The sequence below is a fragment of the Oenanthe melanoleuca genome, chromosome 1A, assembly GCF_029582105.1.
Source record: "Oenanthe melanoleuca isolate GR-GAL-2019-014 chromosome 1A, OMel1.0, whole genome shotgun sequence".
In the NCBI taxonomy this organism is placed as follows: domain Eukaryota; kingdom Metazoa; phylum Chordata; class Aves; order Passeriformes; family Muscicapidae; genus Oenanthe; species Oenanthe melanoleuca.
Window position 1 is genome coordinate 6,010,224 of NC_079334.1, and position 26,244 is coordinate 6,036,467.

Sequence of the window (26,244 nt, forward strand, 5' to 3'; positions counted from 1 at the left end):
GAAGGGTGGAGTCTCAAGGAAGGGGGGCATCATTCCACACTCTGTTGTCACTGCTGGTCCTCCAGATACAGCAAACAAGAGGTCACTGGCTCTGATGGCCACACACAGAGTGACTTGTGGTCACTCACTGCCCACTGCAGTCCAGGAGAGCTCTGGGGGCCTCACTCAGGCCCGCTCTTTACAGGGTCACAAGACAGGTGGGTTTAGTCACACCTATTTTCCATCCTGACTACAATCCAGGTTTGGTAACTTCCTCTGAAATTTCAAAAAAGCTGTTCCACTGGAGGTGTTTTTCAGGCAGGCAAAATAAGTTTCCAAGCCTGTTGGTTACCAAGCAGGAGCCCTTCAGACAGCACCAATTCCTGGGAACTGTTGCTGAAGAGCTCCAGAGGAGCTCAGCCCAGGTGCTGAATACAGCTGGCCTGAGGAGGAGGGGGGTGGGATGCAGCACCATCCTCACAGTATTCTAGGATGGAATTTAAAAAGTGATGGCAGAGTGCAGTACCTTGTGATGAAACACACGTGCTCCAGCTCCTGCCACCACACTGATGTGAAAAACTTCCACATCAGCAGAGCTCCTCTGCACTTCCACCTGCTCTGAGCAGCCCCTCTCAGAGACAGGGACAGCAAGGGGGGCAAGGACAGCAGCTCTGGGACAGGCAGCAAGAAAGGATGGAGAACAACTGCCAAGCACACAGAATTCATGGGATGCTCTGTTACCTGAAATTCCTGCAGAGGAAAAGGAAACTGGGACAGACACTCACAATAACTATTTTTTATTACATTACAATAAATAGGAGCAGTACAGTTTGACAAAAAAATGACAAATTCCAGATCACCTCACAGCACATACTCCTAAAAACATTAAAAATTTTAAAACAAACAGTGGTCTTTTTTTTTTTTTTTCCTTTTTTTAACTTAATGTCTGGCATGACCAACATTCCTAGGTCACACAACCAAATTATGGAAAAACTGGATCACACTGCATATGTTCCACATCAAATAAAGCACAATGTACAAAATGTGCATGTTTCAGTTTACACTATACAAAAATAGTTAAAATACATTCCAGGTAAACATATTACATTAAGAAGTCATTCTAGTAAGAAGTTGGCACTCAAGAGGAAAAAGCAGAAGTATTTTCAACATGAAAACACAAGACAGTGGAATAAAGAAATGTTAGGAAAGATTTACCATCTATGTAGCTTTATGTAAACTTGAGACACAATGATTTGTTTTACAGTTTGATGGTCTTTGAAGGTAATAACTGTATTGCTTCATAGTCTAGACAAGAGCAGAAGATTGTGTGTGTCAGTATTTACCCATTATCCTGTTACTGTAACAAAGCCCACACAGCAAAAAAGTAGCAAAAAAATTCAGGGCACTGAAACTGGTGGGAATAATTCCTTCTGGAGCAAACCAAGGATCCAGGTACTCAGCAGAGTTACATAAAGCTACTGTAAGAAGGTGTTACTCCCTGACACATGGCAGTTTGACACGGTGACACGGGCAGTGACTCCCAGCTCGCTCAGGAGCTGCTCTCAGGACACACAGCACCCAGGGATGTTCTGTGGAAGCATCTCAGACAGGGCAGGGCAGGGATGATGGAGCAACTTGTGCAAGCTGCAGTCCAACGTGCTTCACCAAATCTCAACAAACAGGAAGACAAAACTGCACAACAGTGGCAAGGGTGGGGTTGGGTTGGTTTTTTTTTTTTCAAGTAAATAAGGGCTAATCTAAATGAATTTTGTACTAATTTGATTAGACTGGCAGTACAGCTCACTTTTGCTGCAAAACCCCAACACTAGTTCATATATAGCTTTATAGTAGAGCTATAGAAATCCACTTTTGATGAATAAGACATTTCAGCTACAAATTCTCCTAACAGCTTTTAGTTAAATTAACAATAGAATTTTAGACCAGCCCTAATTTGACATGCAGTGTGATTCAGTTACCAAAATTAAAGTAACCTTAAGATTACTTCCATTTGCTCGAGGCTTACAACCCACTTTTGCTATGTTCTTCTTGTATTATCAAGAATGTATAAAATGTGCAAATAACTGTCTCCAACACATTTTAACCTTGGAAGCTCTGAAGTATTTTGTGACAATAAGAGTCTGTTCTTACTCCTTATTGGTCCTTACAGTATAAAGTTAGGTTCTCTGTTCTCCTGTTCCTGTTTTTCAGAATATGTCATAACCTACATTGCACACTGAAGCTGAGAGGAGGGGAGGGGTCTGGGTTTTGGTGAAGGGTGGGAATGGGGGGCACAGGCAGGGAAAGGCCTGATTTCTCCTAGACACAATGAAATTAAATATGGGAGCAATCCACATACTCTCTGCTCCCTGCCAGCTTTGCAGGTCCCCACCTACAACAGTCTGGGTTTTTTTTGGAGAAGCAAAATAATGCTTCTCACAGAAATGGTCCAAGTTACACAGTGCAATTTTTACATACCTGTGTAAAATTTCCATTCCAGGAATACCTTAGGTTAGGGCAATGCTGCTATTCCCTGTTCCAAATTTTCCAGTGTCTCCAACAATCCTACTTCAATGTCCTCTGTTTTATTTTTTGGGCACACCAGTCACACCTTCCAGTGTCACTCTGCAGCTGAGTTAGCTCCTGTGAAGAACTGCACCTTCAGGGACCAAAGCTTTCCTGAAACAAACTCCACATTTACAGGGAGACACCAGAACAGGAAACACTGGGACTACTGGCTCCTACTTCAGTGGATAACTAGGCTACAGCAGTAGCAAAAAGTGGAAGCTCCTGCAAAAATCTGGCATTAATTCCAATCAGAAAAAAAAAAAAAAAAAAAAAAAAAAAAAAAGTGGGGGGAGAAAAGAACAAAAATCACAAGATAACTTAATCACAGAGAAAGACAACATTAAACTCTTGGTGTAGCTTCATGACAGTCTAGACACTGGAATGCCACTCACCAACCATTGAATCAGTACTTCACAGACATCACACAAACAACACTGACTCTGGAAATCATGTTCTATGCTGACAGATTGTGCAAATTCCACACCACTTCCATGGCATAGTGGATTTCCAAATTATCTGCATGAAGCAGCTAAATTCAACTCTTTCATTCAATCATCTGATGTTGCTAGAATTTAGAATTTCTCCCCTATTTTGCATAAAATGGGCATCTGGAAATATTTAATGCCACTCTTGGGGGAAAAAAAAAAAAGAATGGTTTTACTCCACTATGTAATTTAGGATTGATTCTGATTTAATTCTTATGGAAAATTCTGGGTCCATCTATGAATTAACCTAAGAATTTGAATCAACTTCTCTTTTAAGGCATTCTAGTATTTCCTAGGGACACTCAGGGTGAAATCCTGACCCTACTGAACAAAGCTACTCAAAGCTCTGACAGAGGGGGATTTCACCTTGCTCTTCAGACACAAATAAGTCAGTGAAGCTCTTAAAGCAATGCATTAACAATAGCAAATCAACCTAATTAGAACTTTTACTTTTTCCATTGCCAGGTGTGCATTGTTGTATTTTAAATTTTTTTTCTTTTTTTTTTTTAATTTTTTATAGAAAAAATAGAGTATTTAAGGAGCAACCATGACAAATTGCAGTGAATTTTTTTTTGAAACTTTTCTCTTTACATTCATTAAAATTGATCTGAAATGCTACAAGACTAGATGCCTAGAAGCAAAATCTACAGGAAGACTATAAAGGCTTCTGGTCTCTCTCTATTGCAATCAGTCTAAGATAAAGAAAAGGCTGAAATGAAAGTTTCTTTTGCTAACTAGTCCTTTTTCCCAACCAAATTTATAAAGCCAAAAATTTAGAGGGGATGTTAAAATGTGTAGAGCATCATTTGTTTGCTTTGCACACAGAACAGAAGTTCACAATCAGTAAGAAAAATAGGAAGTTAGCAACTGTGCATGCACCAAAGAGTCCTAAGACAGTTCTTGGGTTTTTTGTGGGTATTTTTTGTTTGTTTTGGGTTTTTGTTGTTTTTTTTTTTTCCTTTTATTTTCACAGGCATTGCTAGTTCAAGAACCAACAGTCAAAGAATACTGGCACTTTAAGAGGAATGAAGTTTCCACTGTCATTTAAAACAAGCATTCAGGTAAAGCTAACAGGATCATGAAGCAGAAAGTAAAGTAATGCTAAAACAAATGCTAATAATTTAGTGTAATGTACAAAATTACTTCAGTACTTCTTAAGAATAAGGATAAATTGTATTTACATAATTATACACTTTGTCTTTGTCTTCTTTTTCTTCTTTTTACCATCTTTGCTCATCTTCTCTTTGTGTTTTCTGATTTCTCGGACTAATGTGTAGAAGGCATCATCAACACCCTGAAAAGATCCAGAAAACACAAATCAGCATCAGGTTCAGACTCACAGCCTGTGTCCCTCCCTGGCCACCTGAGAGGGCTCCATCAGCACATTTTGCTGCCTACCTGCCATCCTTTGAACAAGGAATCCTGGCTGCAGGACTAATCCTGTTCCTCTCTGGAATTCTGACACAACCACCTGAGGGAACTGCTCTGGTGCCAGCAGGAGCTGACTCCTGCTCCTAAACTGGGCTTAGGGCATCCTGCAGTCACTCACAGGTGAAATTCCACTGCTGATGTGGGAAGGAAGGTAATGCAGAGTGTGCTGGCTTTGCCTCCATCTCCAAGAGCACACCTTACCCCACCCCAAGCTAGAACAGTGTGCATTTATATAATAACACCTCACAATTAGGTTATAAATATGTATTATCATAGAATGGCCTGGGGTGGAAGGGACCTTCAAGATCCTCCAGTTCCAATACCTTCCACTGTCCCAGACTGCTCCAAGCCCCATCCAACCTGGCCTTGGACATTTCCAGGGATGGGGCAGCCACAGCTTCTCTGGGCAACCTGTCCTAGAGCCTCACCACCCTCAATGAGAAGTTATGAAGCCTTAACTATCTTTATGCTTTAATGGTCTATATGCAGCTCTGGAATTTGAATTCTAATATTTGTACCAATAATTCAATACCAAAGACATAGCTGTGATTAATCCACATATTCTGATCAGGCACACTGGTACAGTAATCACACCACAGTTTTATAAATCTTTACACATGCAAATCAATCAAATCAGTCCCATGTCCCAATGATAAATTATTTGATAAATCATTCTATTCAATTCTGAAAGTTAAGGACACTTGAAACAAATTCTCTCTGGTGTTGCACAGTCACTTAAAATCTCCATGGCTCCAAGACTTAAGCTACAGAAACAAAAGCTAAAGTTTGTTCACACTGAGTAGTTTTTCAATATTTTCAGGAGTAATTACAGCTGACCAATATTAACTCTGATCTAAAGAAACTAGAAAATCCAAAAGCCTGATATGGATCACTATCAAGTACAAAGCTGTACAATGTACTTTGGCACAACCTACTAATGGGAAAAAATTTATGGCCTTGCTCTGAGGTTGCTTCAAGTCCCACTGAAGTATTCATGTTGTCAGTCTGCCCTTACATTTAATAATTTGAGTACAGGCAGTTATAAAATCCTGAAGATAAAAATTTTCTTCATTCTTTGCTGCCTTACTCCTTATATCTTTGAGAACTGTTACTCTATCACTGCAGCCAGATGCATCACTATAAAAGAGGTCTAGAAATTCAGCCACACAAGTTTGCCTTCAAAAAAAGTAACACTCTGCATTTCCTCCTCTATGCCTGCTTCAGTAAAGAACTGAAAGTGAACTCTGAAAAAACAAAAAGCCAAAAATCACCCAGTTCAGCCAAACTAAGTGGTAGTGATGAAACTTAATATAAAAAGTCCAAACAACAGGGAAGTGTGAAATAGCTTCCCTCAAAAAGCAGCACTCAGTAAAAGCTAAATTTATTTAAAACCTTCAAGTTCATAAAACATTTATACACAACTGATGCTCAGAGTCCTTGGCAGTCCATCTCCCAATATTAATAGCACACTTTGCATATCACAAAACCTTACAAACAACTTGTTCTACATTTTGAGGCATTATTGACCAATATAAAATTGATGCAGAATGCCTAGTGGGAGAAAAGCCTTATTCCTGCAAGAGGTCATGTCACTCATTAGTTTGTGGAAAATTAAAAATACTTGGTATTACTTTAGAGAGAATTAGTGTATTTTGCTAACAGCTTCAGCATTAATGCACCAAGAGAATATTTAGCAATGCTCAAGTAGGGAAATGCTATAGGAGTAACACCATTTAATGATTCCACTGCAGATCTCACTATTAAGAAGGAAGACAGCACTAAGAATATATCACAACAGACAAAACAAGTTTTATTTCTGAAACACAAGAACAACTGTTCTGTTCACACTGCCTTATAGAACCACCTTTCAGAAATGGCTTTCAGTTGGTGCCTTCAAATGAGACACACCTAAAAGCTGCAATTAAAGTCTTCAAATGAGAAATCCTCCCTCATTAAACTTGTTTTAAAATAAATGCAGAGAACATAACGTACAAAGTCATACTCAGATACTACCATGAACCTTTAAACACATGACTTCCCACTCAAGGCTGAGATTTTTTTTTTTTTCCTACCTAGTAAGATGATGATCTTTCACATACAGCACATGTTGCAATACAGAATCATAGAACGTTTTGGGTTGGAAGGGATCTTAAAGATCATCTCATTCCAAACCCCTGCTGTGGGCAGGGACACTTTTCACCTGACCAGGTTACAGAACTGACCTGGCTTTCATCCTTGCATTTACACCTTTGTAGACCAAGCCTCACAAATTACTGTGTTTGGTCCTGCCACAATAGAACATGACAAACAAAACCATGCTTAGACCATTTGTGAGTTAGAAGTGGAGAACACAAGGTAAAGGGAGGTCTTGCACTTTTCAGCCTGCCCATTAAATTTTAAATGTAAGTAGTGGATCCTCTGTCTCCAGAAGGTCCCTGAAGGCATCAGTGTTGTGAGATCAAAGGCTGCCAACCTTTCCAGTCAGCTCTTTCAGCAGGAAGGGACTGCAGGCAGCTGACCTTCCTCCCTCTGACAATGCACTTATTGTGTGCAAGATGTACTGAAAGGGAGCTTTACATCCAGCCTTAGATTAGCAGCTCACAATTCCCTGTGCAGGCTCAGAACTAAAGCCCAGAGCTTCACTAAAGGTGCACTGACACTCCTTGCTCCTGGCTCTGCTTCCTGCAAAGGGCAGAGGGAACAGAACAGCAGAACTGATCCCAAAGGATCAGCCTGCTCCTGGCTATCAATTTGTTTTTGGAGCCCCACATGCTCCCATGGCTGCAGAGATGTGGCTGCACCACCACAAGCACACATAAGACCCAGCAACAAACCTGACTGGCAATAACAAAAACCAAATTCATATGGAATTTGAAATTCCTTAAAGACCCAGCCCCCCAAAAAAAATCTTAAACAAGTTGCAAATTGTAGGAGTTCTTTACATTTTAGGAATATATCTAATGCATATATAGATACACACCTATCAGTCATGAGGAATAAAAGTTATTTGTACTCCTCTGTAGTACTGTGGAGGGAAACCATTAAATTGCAGTTTAACCAGAAATTCAGGCATTTTTAAACTCAAATCTAGAACTTTTCTAATTCAAACTTTTCCCTATTAACCCAGATCAACCTGGATTACATTATCTAGATGTCTGCTTGTAGCATGTTCTTTATTTAAAAACCTGATGCTTTCACGAAACAAGTTCTTTTGAGGATTTCTCATGGAGTTTTGGAAATTTCTCCCTGCTAGCTGGAAATTACAAATGGAGCAAAAGATATTTTGTCCTTTCTGTTTTACTGTGCAACAGCCAAAGGAATGAAACTCTTGGAAAGCATCAGCAGGCCATGGCAGTCTGGGCAGTCAAAGTTTTCAGTTTCCTTGTGCAAGACTAATACAACTTAAGAAGGCATCCCACTGGCAGCAAGAAGATAAACAATATTCCAAGAGGGAGAAAAACACTCTGAGCCATCCAACTTGATTATTCACAGGATACTCTCATGGCAGTCTGTGTTACAATGAATATTTCTGAAGTCTAAAATCCCAGATGGAAGGCTCACACCATCAGGTGCTGCTCTCCTTAGCCACCTACTACACATCAGATTAAATAATACATTCTTTTACTTACTGGGAAGTAATACAAGCCAGGCTGGTTTAATTATCAGATTTCTCATTCCACTCAAATCACTACTGAACTACAGCTGTGCCATAATAATTTTGGAATATGCTTCCTCCAGCTTAACTCCCTAAATAGAAAGTTGCTAAAAATGCCTATCAATACCATGCAGAATTCACTTGGGAATAAAGGCAGATGATTCCTTCCATAAGCAGATTCAAGTTCTAGAGCTTTAGATCCAAGACTTTTCTAAACAGGGTGCAGGGAAAAAAGCCAACACAACAACAAACATCCAAAACTCAACAATATTCACTGCTGACAAAAGATTTCCCTCATAGGGAACAAAAAAATCAAGGTGCAAAACCCCCCAAAAATACTTCTCTTGGACATCACCATCAAGGAAGTAGGAAGCTGGTAAGAAATAAAGAATGTGTTCACTGAGAGATAAATAAGAACCTTACAATCTGCAAAAATCCTTCCACTAAAAACCACAATTCCCATCATCCTATTCTCATTCTCCCAACTTGAAGGGAAAGTAGACAGGACTCAGAATCTTTCAAGTCACAGCATAAAAAAAAAAAAAAAAATTCTACTTTGTGCTATGGTTCCATTGGTAGCACACCAAGTAAATGCAGAGTTGGTTTTCAGAAGGCTACAGGGCTTAAGCAATTTAATTTCTATTGCTCTCATCAAAAGTCATCTTGCCCAGTTTCTGTTTGTTGTTTTTTAATAGCCAGGGAAGGATAAAACAAGGTGTTTTGTTTTAGTAAAATTTGGATGCAAGACTAGGGAGCTTCATGACTGAAGTTTCCAGTTTCCTGAAAAGGAAACCTGGGATGGAAAGAGTATCACAAAGGGATTGAATCATATAATTAAAGCTGGAAAAGACCTCCAAGAGCATCAAGTCCAACTTCTGACTGATCAGCAGCTTGTCAACTATGTCATGGCATTAAGTGCCATATCCAGTCATTTCCTGAACATCTCCAGGAAAGTGGACTCCACCTTTTTCTTTAGGAAAAAAAAAATCTTAAATCTCTGAGCAGTCATTTCTCACTTAAAAGCTGAGACTAACATGCCTGAACACATCTAGTCAAAACTGATATGAATCAGAATTTCTTCCCCAGAAAGGGAAACAAAACTCCCCCACTGAGAATATTCCCACACTGTGACAGTCTCTGAGGATACAACCCAAATTCTACTACTTCTGAAATGCCACATATTCTGAAACACACACATCTTGAAAAATGAAGGTTTCCTTTCATAAAATGGTGAAATTCCAGGCCATCCTCCACTTGGACAAGTACATAAGGAGTAACAACTCACTCTCTGCACTGGTGCAGAAAGAGGTAAAGAATTAATGGGACAGGAATATCTGCAAGGAACTGCTCTGATGGTTTGCTCAAAAAGCACTGGAAGGGATTTATACAAGCACCTCTTCCATTCCAGTTTCTTCTGTCCTCACCTCCTCTCCTTTTTCCTTACAGTGGAATATACAGATCACAAAAAAGATTTTGCGAGAATTTAGGTATGGAGGTTTTTGGTGCTTTTCTGCTGGTTTTGGTTTAGTCCCTTCTTCTCCTCCTGTCTTCCTTCACCCCCACCTCTTGTAAAGGCAGTCAAAAAAAAGTGAAATCTTATTTTGTCCAAATCTGAACTACTCACAGCATTACAGCTGACAAAAAAAAAAAACCACGAAAAAATGGTAAATTTTTTAAGGTGGGAAAAAACAAGGAAAAAAGAGCATGGCATAAGGAAGGGCCTGAATTAAAAAAGACTATGCACCAGTCAAATACTGTTTTGCTGGATTAAGAACTTCCTATTTCTGAATCTGAGGAGGACTTGTAAGTGTTATAATCTTCTCCCTTCAGTTCATCAGCCTGAAGCTTCAACCAACATTCACTTCAACAGCATCTGCAATATAATCCTAATTAAACTCCTTCCCCCTAACTTCTTCCCACTCAGAATTGTACCTCTGTTTCCCAGCTGTAGAATTCAATATGCACTGAAGACTTCTTGTTAATCCATTTATCAAAACACCACAAATCACAGCAAATCCATATTCAGGACACTTCAATGTGATTGGTTTTATATGTGAGATTAAGTCACTGATTAGCCACAAAAAGTCTGATTGGCAAAACACCCTCAATCAGTTTTATTTGGCAAGTGATTTGCAGTGCATACCCTGGTACATGGCAAAACTTACCCTGTCACATTACAAGGCATTTTTTAATTTTCACACACCCTGGAGTCTTTTCTTCTTTGCTGATTTTTTTCACTCTGTACTGTCGGATCTCTCGCACCAATGTATAAAAAGCATCCTCCACTCTCTGCATTGTAAAACACAACTCCTTAAAAATGGCTTTGTTAATGATGGAGACAAACTGGGACACCCACAGAAGGGGAAAAATCCACAACAAAACCACTGAAAATATGAGCTTTACTTGAGACAACTAAATGGAGCTTCGTTTATGTACCTAAAATGCTGGCCTTGCTCATCTGCTGCTTGATAAACACTTAATTCAACATTTATTGGTAACCAATTATGTGAATATCTACACTTCAAGCCCTGCTTTTCTTCTGTGCATGGTAACTGAGCCTAAAAAAAGAGAAAGACTTTCTTCCATTGCTGAAAGTGATACTGCTTGTCCTACTGAACCTATTCCCACATTTCATGGGGGATGGATGCATGATTTCCTAAGTGGTTATAAAGAAATAAAACTTTCTAAGAATAGTAATTTTGGGCAGAGTTGTTTTTAAAGCTACTAACTTTACAAAGCAAGTGCTGTGCTATTAAATTTAGGAAAAATGGTACCTGAGCCATAAGAGCAAATGTTCATTCTTGGAATCTTTAAGAGCTTTGTTACATCAACAAGACACATCTGATCTGTTCCTCTAGGCCAGACTCAGCAACCATGGATGTCTCATCACAACAACTAAATGCAAGCAACCTGTGAAGTTCTGCTGCTCAGATTTTAATCTGCTGCAGAAATACTTCTTGTTTTCCAGGGATGACACAGAGCTACACATTTTACTCCTCTGCTCTCACACCTCACTTTTCTGCAGCTCTGTATTTAGGCCACCTGGATATGACACTACAAGCACTAAAAAAAAAATAAATAAAAATGTATGGAGACTGAAGACATCTTTAACCAAATACAATATAAAAATTCAGCACCAGCTCTAAGTTATAGTATTTCAAAATTAGCATAGCTGTGCAAAAATTTAAAGATTTAGATCAATCTGTGAGGATGTTCTTATTAGAACAAGATGAAAAATGTTCCATTGCAGCTTTGGAAGGGGAGAGCAAATCTCTCTCTTCTCTGCCTTACTATCAATCTCAGTATTTGTCTCCTCAATCAGATCAACAGGGCTGTTAATTTAATACAAACTCATCATTTGAAAATAAAACCAGAACACACTGATGGTCATGGTAAGCACCACAACCACTTAAGCCCCAAAGCTTTATTACTACCAATGGACAGTCTGGGCTTTTATTTGGCAAATTTCCTATAAACTGTCTCTCCATTTCATCTTTGCATTATGCACTGAGTAACAAAAGCCAGCCAGCATTTACTGCCACAATTCTGTGTGATTCTGCATGACCTGTGCCACAGGTTATCACACTGAACATTTATTTTTAACACACTGCTCCTTATCTGAGGGTTCTCCTGAACTACAGCCTCTTCAATTTGAAGATTAAATGAATTAGATTTACTGGATTGTATTTCCCTCTATATACATAATGTGCCCTCTTAGGATGTAGTAAAGTATGGACAAGTCTTACATTCCAGGTCTGACAGGTTGCAAAATGTAAAGAAAGCCAGTAAAACAGACAAAAATCCAAGTAAAGCTCATACTTCCATGTTTTTCTGGAAGGAATGGAAGTTTCTTTCTGAAAGAAAGATTGATCACCTGCTATGTGCCAAAGCACAGGCTGTACAAGAATCAACATTTTTGCAAATCTACTGTTTTGCATCAGAAAGATGTAATTTGATTATGGAGCTTTCACATGAAAAATTAGGTAACAATTGTTGAGCCAACATTTATTGCCAACTTTCCCATCACCAACAGGAGCTGTAATTTGCTTCAGCAATGCAGAGAGATGGAGAGACACAGAGTGAGAAAAGAATTTGCTATTACTGCCACCACCAAGAATAGACTTATGAACCTTGATCAAAGGGATTATTCTGAAAGAAAATCTGTACAGGCACATATTTGCTCATATCATTAGCACAAGGTGACATTTTAAAGAGCCAGATGCCAATCCTACAAACTTAAATAATATGAATACCAATTTAAGACTCTCCAGTATTTTTTTCCTTCAGTAAGGAATGACCATATATACAAAATGGGACTAACCAGTTCTTTTAGCTGTCAGAGGTGAAGCAAAAATACTTTTTGGCAGTTATTGAAAACTCCAAAATCCAAACAGCCCAAGGAACCCAGGACCTTAAGGCAATGTTTTTGAGGTGCTTTTGCCTCCTGAATGATAGCCAAACACTCAATTTAAGATATGACCATGTGCAAGGAAAGGCTGTTTCAAACACATACCAAAGTATCCCAAACAAGAATTTTCACAAGTTTCTACTTCTGTAGCACTTAAATTGTTCTGTGCCCATCCTGAAACACTTGATCACAGCTGATCTCCTAAAAGCAACCAGAACTTTCTTCCCCTGGAGCTTTGTCCTTGGGGGAGGACTAAGCTTTTCCAGAAAAGTTCTAACTTACAACATACAAATGACATGAAAAAAATCAACCCCCAGTGTAAAAAGTCTAACCAAGTTTAAATTCACTGAAAACAAAGCTTTAAAATTAAACCTGTACACAGGAGCTGGACTAAAAATGGCTTGGAGTGATACAATAACATTAAACAGATATGACAAACCCCTAAGAAATGGTTTAGGCATACTAAGTTATCAGTTATCCATAAATTTTAACTGAGATGTAGGAGTGAATTTCTGTAAATACTGCCCCAGTTGCTTCACAGGTTCTCAGCTTAGTTTGATCACAAGGCTGGGGTCTCACCCACTGTACATCAGACAGCTAAAATAACCAAAATGCTTTTTTAACTTCATTACACTCACCAAAAGTGTGTTTAAGCATATATTCTAAATAATGAGACCTCAGACTTTGGGAAACCCTTTACTCTGCTTGCAATAATGCTCATTCATCTCCTTTTCCTGTGAATCCAGTACCAGCAGCTGAAATGTTCAAGGGATACAGTCAAACCACATTGGGGTTACAGCCTTACAACCTTGCCCTGTGTAATTCCCAGGCAAGGGAAAGCCAAATAAAGAATGGCAGGTGAAGCTTTGGTGGGGATAAATCAAGTTTGTCCCTCATCTCTCATTGATATTATTGATAATATTGGGAACTACATGCTCACGTTGACAGGAAAGAAACTGAATATAAAGCTTATGACAAACAGAGAAAAGCAAAATCAGAAATCAAAATAAACCTAAGCCATTCATCCCCCTTCTCCATAAGGACTCTGGAGGGATGAGTAATTGCTCATGGCCTTACAAAACCATCAATATTGCCACTTGCTTACATTCAGAAACAGGATTATCACTACTTTTCATAACTTACATTATACTGATTTCAGTCAGTGGTCTAACTCAAAGTATTAATAATCTGTAGCCTTACACCCAGGTTGTAGGGCCCTCTAATGTGAGGTTTCACTGATGAATTCAATGATTTGTTTGAAAATTCACAGTGGGATTTGGCTTAAAGCACAGTCTTCTTGCTGTGAGTTGTTTGCATGTTTATTCTCAGTCAGAACCCCAACACACTAACTTCCAGAACAACTTATTTCTGTACTTCATTTCAATATTCTTCTCTTTTCTGTCCTTGCCTTTCAATTTTTGAAAAATCTTAAAAACTTAGCTAAACTGAGACATCATCCTGCACGAGCATGCAATGCCATCCTTTTTAAAAAGTGCCTTGGCAATCAAAAAAGTCTATTCTGACAATTCCCTCCCTTTTCCACCTTCCAGTTTCCTCCTGCAGAAACATTTCTGATTCCCTCTGAGCTCCAGAAAAACTGGGCACAGGAAAGGGCAGAGGCAGGAAAATGGTGCCTTTCAGCAGGGCATTAGTGATGTTTCCATGGGGTGGAAGGTGAGGATGGGAATGGAAAATAAAGTTCCTACTTTGAAATGCTCATGGCAGACTTCCCACAGACTCCAGAAGACCACCAGCTGTATCTGGTCATACCTGGGAGTTCTCCATGAGGACAGAGAGCACCAGAGTTTTATTTTTATATTGACTTTTAGACAAAGAGTGAATAAAACTATAGCCCACAGGCCATAGGCAGCTCATAAAATGCTTTCACTCCCCTAACTTAAAATTACTTTTGAAGAAGGTGTGTATATATATATATATATATATATATATATATGTTTATATATAAAGACAGTGTGACTGAAAAATCGTTCTGTGCACATACACACACATGTACATACAATCACATACACTAATATTTAGATCCTCTTGCTAGAACTAAATTCCAGTTCTTTCTCCAATGCCCTTTTCTCTTCTCAAAAATATTTTATTTACACAGCATCCTATGAAAGAATTTCATAGCACAACATGCTCTGAACAGCACTGAGAAAGAATCAGCAGCCATCCCTAGTGGTGCCAACTTTTTGAATCCAACAGACTCTAAACAGCCCACAGGGCATCTTTATTGTAAAATATCCCTTTTAATAGAAGTGGCCAAGCACAAGGAATATTTCCCCAACAAAGCCTGATGCTGTATAAGACAGACTGAACAAAGTAAAACCTAGATGTTGCTGCAGCACTTCTGTTGTTTCAAACATTAAATGTAATTTCAGAATTGTTTTTTACCCTCCTATCTCCATGACAGCCACTAATACAGCACCTTCCAAACAAAGCCACTGTCATTATTCAGTTCACTTGTAATGCCCCCTTCTTCAGGACACTTGTGTGGCCTAATTTATTCTGTCATTCAAGTCTGGTAATTCTGCTTTGTTTGTTTTTAATCCTACCTGACAGAGACTTTCTTTGTTGCCAGAAGTTAGCCTTGCTTTGTGAAGTTTTACTAATTAGCCCAGGTTTCAACTTGTCAAAAACTTGGGTCGGTGGAGCAAGTTTGCACTAATAAAATATTCATTTCTCAGATCCAAAAATGCCTTACAAGCTATGAGCAAATTCTGCCAAGTGATGTAGCTGGATCTCTACAGAAATTCTGAGCAGTTACTCAAATTGCCCTTATTTACCTCCTGAATTCCTGATTCACAACCTGCACATAACACTTCTGATGATGCAGAGTAGGAGCCACTCAGGCTTGATCTGATTTGTACTGACAGTAAAATCTTTGCTCTTAAAAGAGAAACCACCAACCAGCACTTTTCAAGATTGCTTTCTTCCAGAAGTACTGAACCAGTTCCACCTCTATCCATAGAGTTTCTCTTCTCTGAAAGCTCAGATGTGCCACTCTTGTCACCTATGTGCTCACACAGCCCAAGAGAGGCACTGAAAGAACCACTAAGCCACAATAAACCAACAGTGAGCTCTCAAATCTTAGGAAAAGTATCATTATCTTAATAAAAGTATCATTTTACACAAACAACTAATTCAGGAATTTCAGAAATAGCCTTAAGGTCAATTGCTTAGGTCTATCCCTAATTAGAGAATCAATACCTCATGGAAAAATTCCTTTATTAATGAGAACACTTTCACCAGAATAAACTAATTAGCTGTTTGTCTGTTTAATCCTCTTGCTGAGGGAAAAATAAGCATTTCACCCCTAAGAGGAAGTGCTTTTATTCTATTAAAACCTCTCACAAGATTAAGAATACTGCAACCACCTGACAGAGGAGAGCAAGAGCAGGCCAGGTCTCACTCTGAGTCTGCCCACTTGAAGCCAATCAATCACTCATCAATAAACAATTAACAATTAAAAGCAAGTTGACAGAAAGAAGAAACACCCCAAGGATTTCCAATCTGCAGAAATGCATCCCTTGATATGACTAAGCAAATGTCAATGCCTGGAATAATTAACATTATGGTAATTCAGCTGAGAGCTCTGCCTTTGCACCTGGAAGTTTTGAGCTTTACCTGTCTTGTCTTTGCTGAAGTTTCAATGAAAGGAATTCCATAACTTCTTGCTAAATCCTGAGCTTGTTTTGTGTCTACTGTTCTGGAAGGCAAATCACATTTGTTTCCTACTAGCACCATTGGGACATCTTCTGAGTCTTTAACTCTCTTTATTTGTTCCCTAAAAACAAAGAAGAAAATATTGATTTAACAAGTATTAATAGTTTATATGGTAGATTTCAAAACAGTTAAAACATAAAATTAACAGACTTGAACATCATTCTCTATGTTAATCTACTGCACATGCACTACTGGGAGACCACTAAAAAATAAATTAACCAATCCTGTCACCACCAAGTTTAGCACCTTACTAAACAAAAACCAACCAACCAACAGCCTGACATTACAAACTACTGTAGATATTAATGTCATTATACTGGGGTGGTTTTTTTTCCTTTCTGTTGTTTTTTTGTTTGGTGTTTTACTCTTTTGTTTGTTTGTTTTCCTTTTTACCAGCTAATACCAGAATAAGCTTAACAAGCTTTGGTATTAATCTTATTACTTACCTCTCACATTCAACACTCAAAATACTCATTTCATTTGCCAAAATACTGCCAAAAGCTCCATGTCTGCTGTCTTGATTTTGGTTTGGTTTTAGGGGGAGGTTGTGATTTTATTTTGTTCTTTAATTAAAGACAGCATTAAAAATTTTAAGAGTCCTTTCAAGCACTAGTTAGAAAGCATCTTGAAATATGTTAGATGTACTTGTGAAGAATCTTGAATAAAAATCATTAATTTCATTACTTTTGCCTTCCCTAATAACCTAGCAGTGTGTTCCTTAATTAATATAGACACTGTTGTTATTATAATTACTATTATACCTAACTGTGGATATATTAATACATGTTTGGGACTAACCTTAGGCTGATGCTGCTCATCAGTGATTTTTGGTAGGAATTACATTGGCTTCTAATAGAATACCCAGGAGAATTCAGGGTAACAGTAAGGTAAAGGTTATAAAAGTTATAAATGATCTGCTATGGTACTCACCAGAGACTGCTTCTATTTCTAAATTAGTGTAGTTGACAAAGAAAGCATGAGTTGGAATTCTTAACTAATTATTTAAAAGAAGGTAATATGAAGAAATTCATGACAGGTTGGTTTTTACTGTCATTTTGGAGCTCTAGTTTTGTGTGTCCATCCTTCTCAGCCATCAGGGCTCACACAGATTATTCTTCTCACAATATTCCCCAAGTATTTCTCCCTCCAGCCCCAAACAAAACCAGCAATTGACATTACTGTTTGTACAATTACAACAGCTTTTCCACCTTAGCAAATGATTTCATCAATGGAATGGACAGAATTTATCTCTGGGTAAGTCTTGACTCAGAATACTAAGTCACAATAAAATTTACACCTCATTTATGAACAAGGCAGATTTTCAGATTACCCAAAATTCCAGACAGCAGATGCACAGATAGGTTGCAATCTTGTTAATTTTCAGATTTTCCCTATTTCATGAGAGATCACTGTATTATCCAGAGGAAGAACAAGCTCCCTGCCCACCTAATAAAAGAACTGGTGGATTATGTCTCCATATACACACCTATAATGGTGAATATCTTCAAAAGACTTTGTATTGTTTATGGCAAACACACAGAGGAAGCCTTCCCCTGTTCTCATATATTGGTCCCTCATTGCACTGTATTCTTCTTGACCTGCTGTATCAAGGATATCCAAGAGACAGGTTTCTCCATCAATTACTACTTGCTTCCTGTAGGAATCCTAGGGAACAAAAAAAATACACCTTGGTTAACCACAAACAGGTAAGGTTTGGAACAGCAGTAAATCTGAACATAATCAAATTAATTACCAGCAAAGAGAGTGACTGAAAAGGTTTGACTGTGCTTAAGCTTGCTCAATGTACTAATTTTGTTTTTTCAATTTGTCCTTCATTCTGTGCTACAAGAATGCAGAAAATAATAAACCAGAAAGAACACAAAAGCAAGACAACTCCAAAAATCTTCACCACTGAAAAGGAAGTGAAGCATAAAAAGCCTTCAGTGTTTGGGACAGGAAATCTGTTTTGTGTGCCAGAGCAGGTGTGTATAATGATACCTGTTATTAAGTTATCAGAGTTGAACTGATATATTTGAAATTCAAGCTTTTCAGCCAGGACAGACCAAGAGAGTCATATCAAAACCCTGATGGGCTGGTTCACAGAGATGTCAGAGCAAATTATTTCAATGCTATCAAATCAAAGCTTTCAGGTCACTGACTCAAGTGACTAAAATCTGTGCAAAGTCCCACCAGCCAGATTTTGTTACATCCCTGTTTTGGTGCCAGGCTCTATGAGTACACAGCTTTAGCAGTAAGAAGGTGAGCATTACATGCCCAGCAACTCCTGTGAACACCTCTGTGTTTGAAATAAAGCCAGGCAATGAGCTTGGAAAAGGTGTCATCAGCCAGCACCATGAATTATTCCCAGGAAGCAGCCCCTGTAACAAATAACAGGTGTGAAGACAAACTCCTGCTATCACCTTTCAGCTTCCCCAGCCAGAGATTAACAAATCATTGCTGCTGCTCTGACACTACACAGGAGCAAACCTAAGCTACTGGGAAGGGAATTAAAGAATCAAAATTGCAATTCCAGCCAGCTGCAAGGTGAACTCAGAACAACCTTTCTTCCTTTGTACCCATTTTTGGGCACTGCACACCTACTCCCAGGCACTTTCTATCCATTTGTAATCTTACAAAAGGCTCTCTTCCTGTTGCTCCTGCTAAGAAACAAGCAGGAAAGAACTGTAAAAAACAGTATTTTAAACTAAATCAACTCTGTAATATCACATTTACTGTTAAATGTCATCCAGGCTCACAATATCAGGTAAAACAATACTTACTGTTTACCTTAAAGATAATTTTGGTACTATTTGTTTCACTGAAGTGCAAATTCAGTGTTCAGGTAAGAAGTGGGTAAGTTACTTCAGAAACTTATAAGCCATGTTTAAATATTGATACAGCTGAGAAACACACAAGCTTCAATGTGCTCTAAAATAAAGTTAATATTCTATCTTGCTGCTTAAAGGGGAAAAAAAAATTACAAAAATCCCCCAAAACCTAAGGATGCATCCTCATTCCAACACTTCTATTCAAGAGCAGATCCCCCATGTCCTAAGATCCCTTTTAGTCCTAGAAGAACTTCTATCATTACACCAGACATATTTACAAAGCTTGCCTTTTCTCTTCTTGCAATTTGACTGCTAGTTCAAAAACATGAAAAGCAGTTCTTGAAAAGCCTGTACTATTCCTTTCCATCTTAAGGACTTCAAAGGGAAAGAAATTCCCCTCAACTGAGCTGTAAACAAAAGCTTTAAGTAATTTTCATCAAAGAACATCATTTTTTAGGAGAAAAGAAAATCACTTTTAAGAACTGCCTACCATGTTAGCAGCAGCAGCCAAAAGCAGAAAGCACAGCACAGATATAAAATTTACTATTTTGAGGCGCTAAGTTGCTTTGCTACTTCTAGGGAGAAAATCTTTGTGACTACTTAGTGAGGGGATTTGAAGAATCCAGAATGAAAACAAAGATGCAGGAGAGAAAATTGAAGCTTATGATTTCCAGACAAGTGAAATAATAAATATTTTGAATTTTGGCCTATTCCCCTCTCCTCCTTACAAAACATCAAACCTGAAATCACATTTGACACTATTAAGTAAAAATAAAATGCAAGCTAGAAATAATGCAAGCCAGAAGATCAACTCCTGATCCTACCCAGCTTCAAATGTGAAATTCCAGTTTTTTCCCAGTATACAGTATGCAACTTTTAAAAATTTCATTGATCACTTAACCTGCTTTTATTGGCCTTTTGCAAGCCATAAAAATCAGCAAGAATTATGTTAAAGGAGTAGTAATTCCATCTGCTCACAAGCACTGATAAGAAAACGTGATATGAAATCTCATCTTTGTGCTACATACAGAATTTAGCTAAAAAAAAACAAAAACAAAAAAACAGTGCTTAATAAATCCCATCCAGGCAAGTAATTACTACTCCACAAAACTCCATTATACCAAAGATTTAATGCTAAAATATCACAGCTGCTGAGACTAAGCTATTACTAAATATTGGTGCTTGTTTCACAAGGGCACAGGTCATTTAAGAACACAGATTTAAATATCAGTATTCCTAAATCAGCAGAGGGATTTGGCTAATCCAATTTCAAAACCTCTGACAAGCAGCTAGAAAAGCTGCTCTTGCATAAAAGACAACACGTATTTAAGGCTGAAATGTCCTGAAAGTGTAAAAGATGTAAAAATTAAAGAAATTAAAGAATGGTCCCAAGTAAGATTTACTCATCCTCAGCCGGTAGAGGGCACTGCCCTAACTGCTCAGGCCAGATTTACAATGGTTGCTACACATTTAATTTAAAATAAAACACTTCAAATTACTTGGCTGTAAATCCTTTCTCGGACATCTCCTTCAAATAGAGCACTGGACTGTGAAACACACATAAAGCATCGACATCTCAACAACTGCAGCCACCCAAACACTCATTTGCAGTCCTCCCCCTGCCCTGCCATCTGCTGTGCTCAGATTTAAGTAATAAAACACTCAAGCAGGCTCTGAAACTCAACGTTTTCCAACCAGCTTCTTTGTTGAATCATTAGGTCTATTCCACCAAAATACAGCAGCAAAATTAAGGCTGTAAAGGCACCTGTAATTAAGTAACTAGTGTGGTTTTTCCTCTGCTGTACCATGAGAATTTTACAAGTGTGGAGTTTCATTCATTTCACAGGAAATATTTAGAATTATTCAGTAACTGCCTAGTTATCAAATATACCATGGACAACAAACTCTAAACTACCTTCTCTATCTTACCCCAAATTATTGTGCTTGATTATCTGCAGGGAAAATGAGTATTCTGCTGTATGGCAATGAAGGAAACAGCAGTGACACTATTGAACTATGCTAATTATTTACCAGTCAAGGCAATTTTACCCTTATCTCCTCATACTGCCTAAAACTCACTCCACAGCCATTGTTCTCTGATGAGCATCACAACTGCACCTACACAGGAAGGACCATCACCAACCCTTCTCAACCAAGTGAGATTCTGCCAAGCATGAACTGGAGCATTTAAATCCCATTTTTATTTTTGTCTGCCACTCCAAATCACAGCCTGCCCTTGTTGGCACTGAATTACTGCTCACCCACATGTAAGCACAAACAATGCCAGTTACCAGGAGGAGGAAGATACAGTTTCCGTCCTCGAGGTCTCAGAATTTACAAGATAAGAATAGGATTTAGTAGACAAGAACTTGTAAAAGGAGCAGAAATGAATGCTGCTGCATGTGACAAGCTGTGAACTCTGGCAAAATATTAGGTTTCTTAATAACCAGTTAATTTGGTGCCATTCTTAGAGAAGAACACGTGGATTCTGGACCACAGCACTGAATTTGTGGCTGCCCCATCCCTGGAAATGGCTGGACAGGGCTTGGAGCACCCTGGTCTAGTGGAAAGTGTCCAAGATGATCTTTAAGGTCCCCTCCAACCCAAATGAGTCTATGCTTCCATGAATAAAAGACACAGTTCTGGGATTTTCAGGTTCATTCTGTAAGGAACTGTATTTCATTTCATTATTTTACATTAAAAATGCATTTAATGCCCTTCAAATCACCCAGCTGGTTGAACAGCAAAATCCCTCAAGAGCTCCAGGAATACTGGCATTTAAGTTCCTGTGTTCCTAAATTGTTTACACAGTGACAGCTTGTAAGATGGAAGGTGCACAGCACTTTCTGCAGTGCTTAAACACACCTCTAACCTAAGAGAAACCCAGGTAATTATGAACAAGCATCAAAGACCAACAGCCTCCAAAGGAAGGAAAAAGTAAAACCCCATTTGGTTTATTCCTCTCAGCAAGTTTTGTGTGATTTTAAAGTGTTTGGGGTTGTTGTTGTAGAACTTCATATCTTAAGTCATTGAAAGAGCTGCTCTGCTGGTGTAAGAGTTTTTTGCACATCTAGTCACAAAATCTGCAAGCAAGATGTTCTTTGGCCATGCAAGAGAGAGACAAGAAGACACACAGGCACAAGGAACAACCTCAAGTCAACACATCTCACTAAATTTGTGCCACCTCGGGGCACCAGCTCTCATGCTTGTGTCTCCCTGAAAATTACTACCTACACACTTCCCAAGTCTCCATTTTAAGCCCAGATTTAAACCCTTGTGATTCCTTCAAGTGAGCCTGGAAGTGCCTTGCTGGATAAACATATAAATGAAGTCATGAGATGCAGAGCTTCAGTGCTGGGAACATAAAAACCTGGGGTAAGTTATGGTGTCATTTCTCCTTTTATAGAGTCTGAGGTTGTTAAATGCAGTGATCCACACGAGATTTCAGACAACACCAGTATTTTCATTGTATTTAAAAGCCAGAGCTTGCCTGCTCATTATAAACCTTTAAAACAACACAACTTTGAAAGCTTAAATATAATTTCAAACTTTGAGGTACTGAGCCACGTATTCCAAAAAACCCATTCCTGAAGCTATCCTATAACATTTTCTCTAGATAGGGAAACACGCACTGGTGTGTTTAAACAGAGAAAAAAATAAAACAAAACAGGCTCCAATTTTTGCTTCACTGTAACATACCAGGACACATTTCTCCCTGGGATCTGCGTGTGAAACAGATGCCAGTGATAAGAACTGAGAAAGGCTGGCACACACATTTCACAACCACTAATTTTCCTTCTTATCAGAGGAAAAATGCCCCATTTAAGAGGCTGCACAAAGCTATGAGGAGTTTCACCAACCATTTTCAAGCGAGTTTGCAAATACTTTATCATGGAGATCCCAGCATCCAGCTGCCCAAGGATACATGGCAATTAACACCATGCTATTAATTGATCAGAACTGGTAATTTTTTACTGCAGCTGTTGTTCCACAGCCAGATCAAGAAGCACAGCAATTCTATCTCCAATGCAGAGCATTATCTCTGAGCTCTTTTCACTCTAAAGCCCTGTCCTTGTGGTAAGAGTCCAGAGCAAACAAGCACCATTATTAACTGATAATCTCCCCTCACAAAAAGTAGGAGATGAAAGCGTTTACCTCTATTGTGGGGTCATATTCATCCACAAAGTGGTTCTGGATTAGCTGTATTGTCAAGGCGCTCTTGCCTACACCACCAGCTCCAACCACCACAAGTTTATACTCTGTCATTTTTTAGCAGACCTGATGACAAAGAAACCAACATTAAGCAGAGCTGGGCTCCCACTAACGAGGATGCTGCCGGTGCCTTCTCATTCAGCGTCAGGATCCTCTACTATTACCGGGAAGCAGCTCCCTCCCTGCAAGACAAGACAAAACGGGATGAGGGAATGCTGCTCCTCCAACATCACACACACAGGGAATGCAGAGCGGGCACTCAGCCACACACGAAATAAGTAAAAATAAAATAAAAAAATACACTAAATAAATTAAAACGGCGCCGCACTCCGGGAAAGGCCAAAAGAGTATTTCGTGCAGGGAATTAATCCGTCAGGGATTTAGTTCCCCGCTGCTTCCTCCCGGTGCCTCCCCGCGTTTCCCGGCGCGTCCCAGCTCCCCTCGGGATGAGCTCAGAGCCGGGAACGCCTGTCCGAGCCCGGACAGGAGGCAGGGCAGCGGGGCTTCCCCGGCGGCTCTCCCGGCACAGTTCAGGGCGGGTTTTATTGCATTTTAAGAGCCGGACAGACCCCCGCGGCTCCGGGCATCGCCCGCCCCGCCCCGGCTCCCTCTGCCCCCGCCAGCGCCGCGCCCGCGCCGCCCCAACTTTCCGGGTCCAGGGATTTGGGAGAAGGGCTGCGGGAAAAATACACAGTCCGTGAAGGCTGAGGGAAGGGCGGGGGGTGTCTCGGGCGAGCGCCGGGTCCCGCAGGGCGTTGGCCACCTGTCCCTGCCGCCGGGAAGCACCGGGAATGCGGCTCCGGGGGATGCGGCGGGAGCAGCGCGATGGGAGAGGGGAACGGGGCCGGCGGGGGGACGGCCACGGGGAACCAGGGGGCGCCGGCTGCGCTTCCCACCGCGGAGGGAAAGCGGGCAAGGAAAGGAGGAAGGAAGGAAGAGGGTCGCCCCGGCTCGGCGGGGTGGGGATAGGCGGTACCTGGCTGGCTGTGCCGCGGGAGCTCCCGGCACCCGCCGTGCCCGCGTCGCGTCCCTTCCTTTGCTCTCCTTTCCCTTCCCGCTCCGCGTCCCTTCCCTTCCCGTCCCGGTGCGAAATGGCGGGGGACGGGCAGGGCTGGGCGGGCGCTGCCCAGGGAGCCGAGCGCCGATGCACGGATGGGCGGCCGCGATCGATGCGCTCGGCGCTCCAGCGCCCCTGGCGGCAGCGCCCGCGCCGCCCTCCCGCTGCAGAGCGCGGGGCCGCGGGTTCGAGACCGCCCAAGGCCGCTCCCCAACCCAGCATGGATCCTCAGCATGGGGGAGACGTGGAGATCCTGGAGCGGGGGCTGCGGGGATGATTTAGGGACTGCAAAGGCTGAGGATCAGCCTGGAGAGGGGCCCTGGGTGTCCCTGTGTGCAGGAGGGTCAGAGCAGGGCCAGGCTCTGCTCCGGGGGACCAGCAATGGCACCAGAGCCACGGGCAGGGGCTGAGCCCAGGAGATTCCACCTGGGAATTTCCTTCACCGGGGATATTCCAGAGCCATCTGGACACCACCCTGTGCCCTGTGCTCTGGGATGGCCCTGCTGGAGCAGGGAGGAAGCACCAGGTGCCCCATTGAGGTCCCGTCCGGCCTGACCCATTGTGGGGTTCTGTGGGGCCAGAGGATGCGGGTTTGGGACCAGGGAGAGGCTTGGAGAGACATTTGGGAAGAGTCTGGCTGGGAAGTGCACACTCCAGGGTGGTGAAGGGAAATGTGTCCAATTCCAGCATTTCCTCACTATTTCCCCCTTCCCTCACTGCCTTGGGACCCTGGAGGGGAAGAGGCCCAAGAGGACAGGACAGGCCTGCCTGGTTACACACAAAGATTTTATCTATCATTTTATCCACCACGGAAATGTCAGCAGAGCATTTGTGCAATTGCCACAACACGTACAAAACAAATGAAAAATTGTTGGTCAGCTTTCAAAATAAAATTTACAAGGTTTGCTTATTAGCTCTGAATGAAAGTTGATAAACGCAGTGTTTGGAGTTTTTAACAAGTTAACAGATACACAGTAAACCATGATTTCTTATTAAAAAGCTAAAAGCATAACTGCCTGTAACTGAAATACAGAATTACAGAATGGTCTGAACCTTAAGGATCATCCAGTCCCACCCCCTGCCATGGACTGGGACAGCTTTCCCCATCCCAGGGTGCTCCAAGCTCCATCCAGCCTGGGCTTGGACACTGCCAGGGACAGGAAATTCTTTATGATCCCCATTTCACTTCTCCCCCAAAATTAGGTGTCAGTAACCTAGTAATTTTTGTGTTAAAGGTTATTAGGTTGTTTCCCAAGAGCCACAATAAAAAACCAAAGATCCCAAAAATCCATGTGACAGAGTAACACGAGATCATCTCGCAAATCAGGGTTATTAATTAGGCTGCCTCACATGAGCAGATGTAAAACCCAAAAGTCAGACTTGCTTTCAAAGAACAAGTAGCCTGGTGGTAAAACCACAAGCTTGGGATGTGGGAAACCCTGAACCCACACAGCCACAGCTGGGATCAGAAGAGTATCCAGAGAGCAGCTGCTGCTGGCAGAACCTTCTCCAAGAAAACTTCAGGTCCTGATGACAGCTTGTGCTGTCCTATCTCCTTAGGATATCTCAGTGAAATCTGCAAACAATCCTTTTGCATGTCATGTGGAGGGAAAAGGAATTGAAGGAATTGTTAGGATTCTGGAAAGAGCAGAATGCAAAGCTGGTTTTTTTTTTTTGTTTTTTTTTTTTTTTTGTGCACAGATTTTGTTTGTAAATATCTATTATGAAATTGCTTTTTGCTGTATTTGCATTCAATATAGAAATACCTTCTCGTGTGGAGTGGTTTGAAAACAAGATCAAATAAATGAGCTGGTGAGGAACATTAAGTGCCAGCCCATTCACTGCATTGATATGAAAACTGGTGATAGTCAGCACAAGTGATGGAAAAC

The 26,244-nt window shown here is 40.5% G+C and overlaps 1 protein-coding gene across 5 annotated transcripts; it reads right to left on the minus strand.

Moving 5' to 3' along the window:
• Positions 1-760: 760 nt before the first annotated feature.
• KRAS (KRAS proto-oncogene, GTPase) lies at positions 761-24,465 on the minus strand. 5 transcript variants are annotated; one of them, XM_056482444.1, is made up of 7 exons: positions 24,275-24,428; positions 23,463-23,480; positions 23,242-23,364; positions 17,745-17,923; positions 16,160-16,319; positions 10,281-10,404; positions 4,235-4,323 (listed from the first exon to the last, which is right to left on the minus strand). In XM_056482444.1, exons 3-6 carry the CDS (start codon positions 23,350-23,352, stop codon positions 10,285-10,287), a joined length of 570 nt encoding a protein of 189 aa, XP_056338419.1. In that variant the 5' UTR covers positions 23,353-23,364; positions 23,463-23,480; positions 24,275-24,428; the 3' UTR covers positions 4,235-4,323; positions 10,281-10,284. The 5 variants fall into 5 exon arrangements, with proteins under 5 accessions (XP_056338421.1, XP_056338422.1, XP_056338419.1 ...); XM_056482446.1 differs by lacking the exon at positions 10,281-10,404 and having other exon boundaries at positions 761-4,323; XM_056482445.1 differs by lacking the exon at positions 23,463-23,480.
• Between the last annotated feature and the right edge of the window lie 1,779 nt (positions 24,466-26,244).

Bases quoted from the DNA above. Each gene is read 5' to 3' on its own strand.
- KRAS (XM_056482445.1), bottom strand. From the start codon at position 23,352: ATGACAGAGTATAAACTTGTGGTGGTTGGAGCTGGTGGTGTAGGCAAG. The intron at 17,924-23,241 runs GTAAACGCTTTC...TTTGTTCCCTAG, and splicing joins AATATGACCCCACAATAGAG to GATTCCTACAGGAAGCAAGT. The intron at 10,405-16,159 runs GTAAAGCTCAAA...TTTACAATGCAG, and splicing joins CTTCAGCAAAGACAAGACAG to AGAGTGGAGGATGCTTTTTA.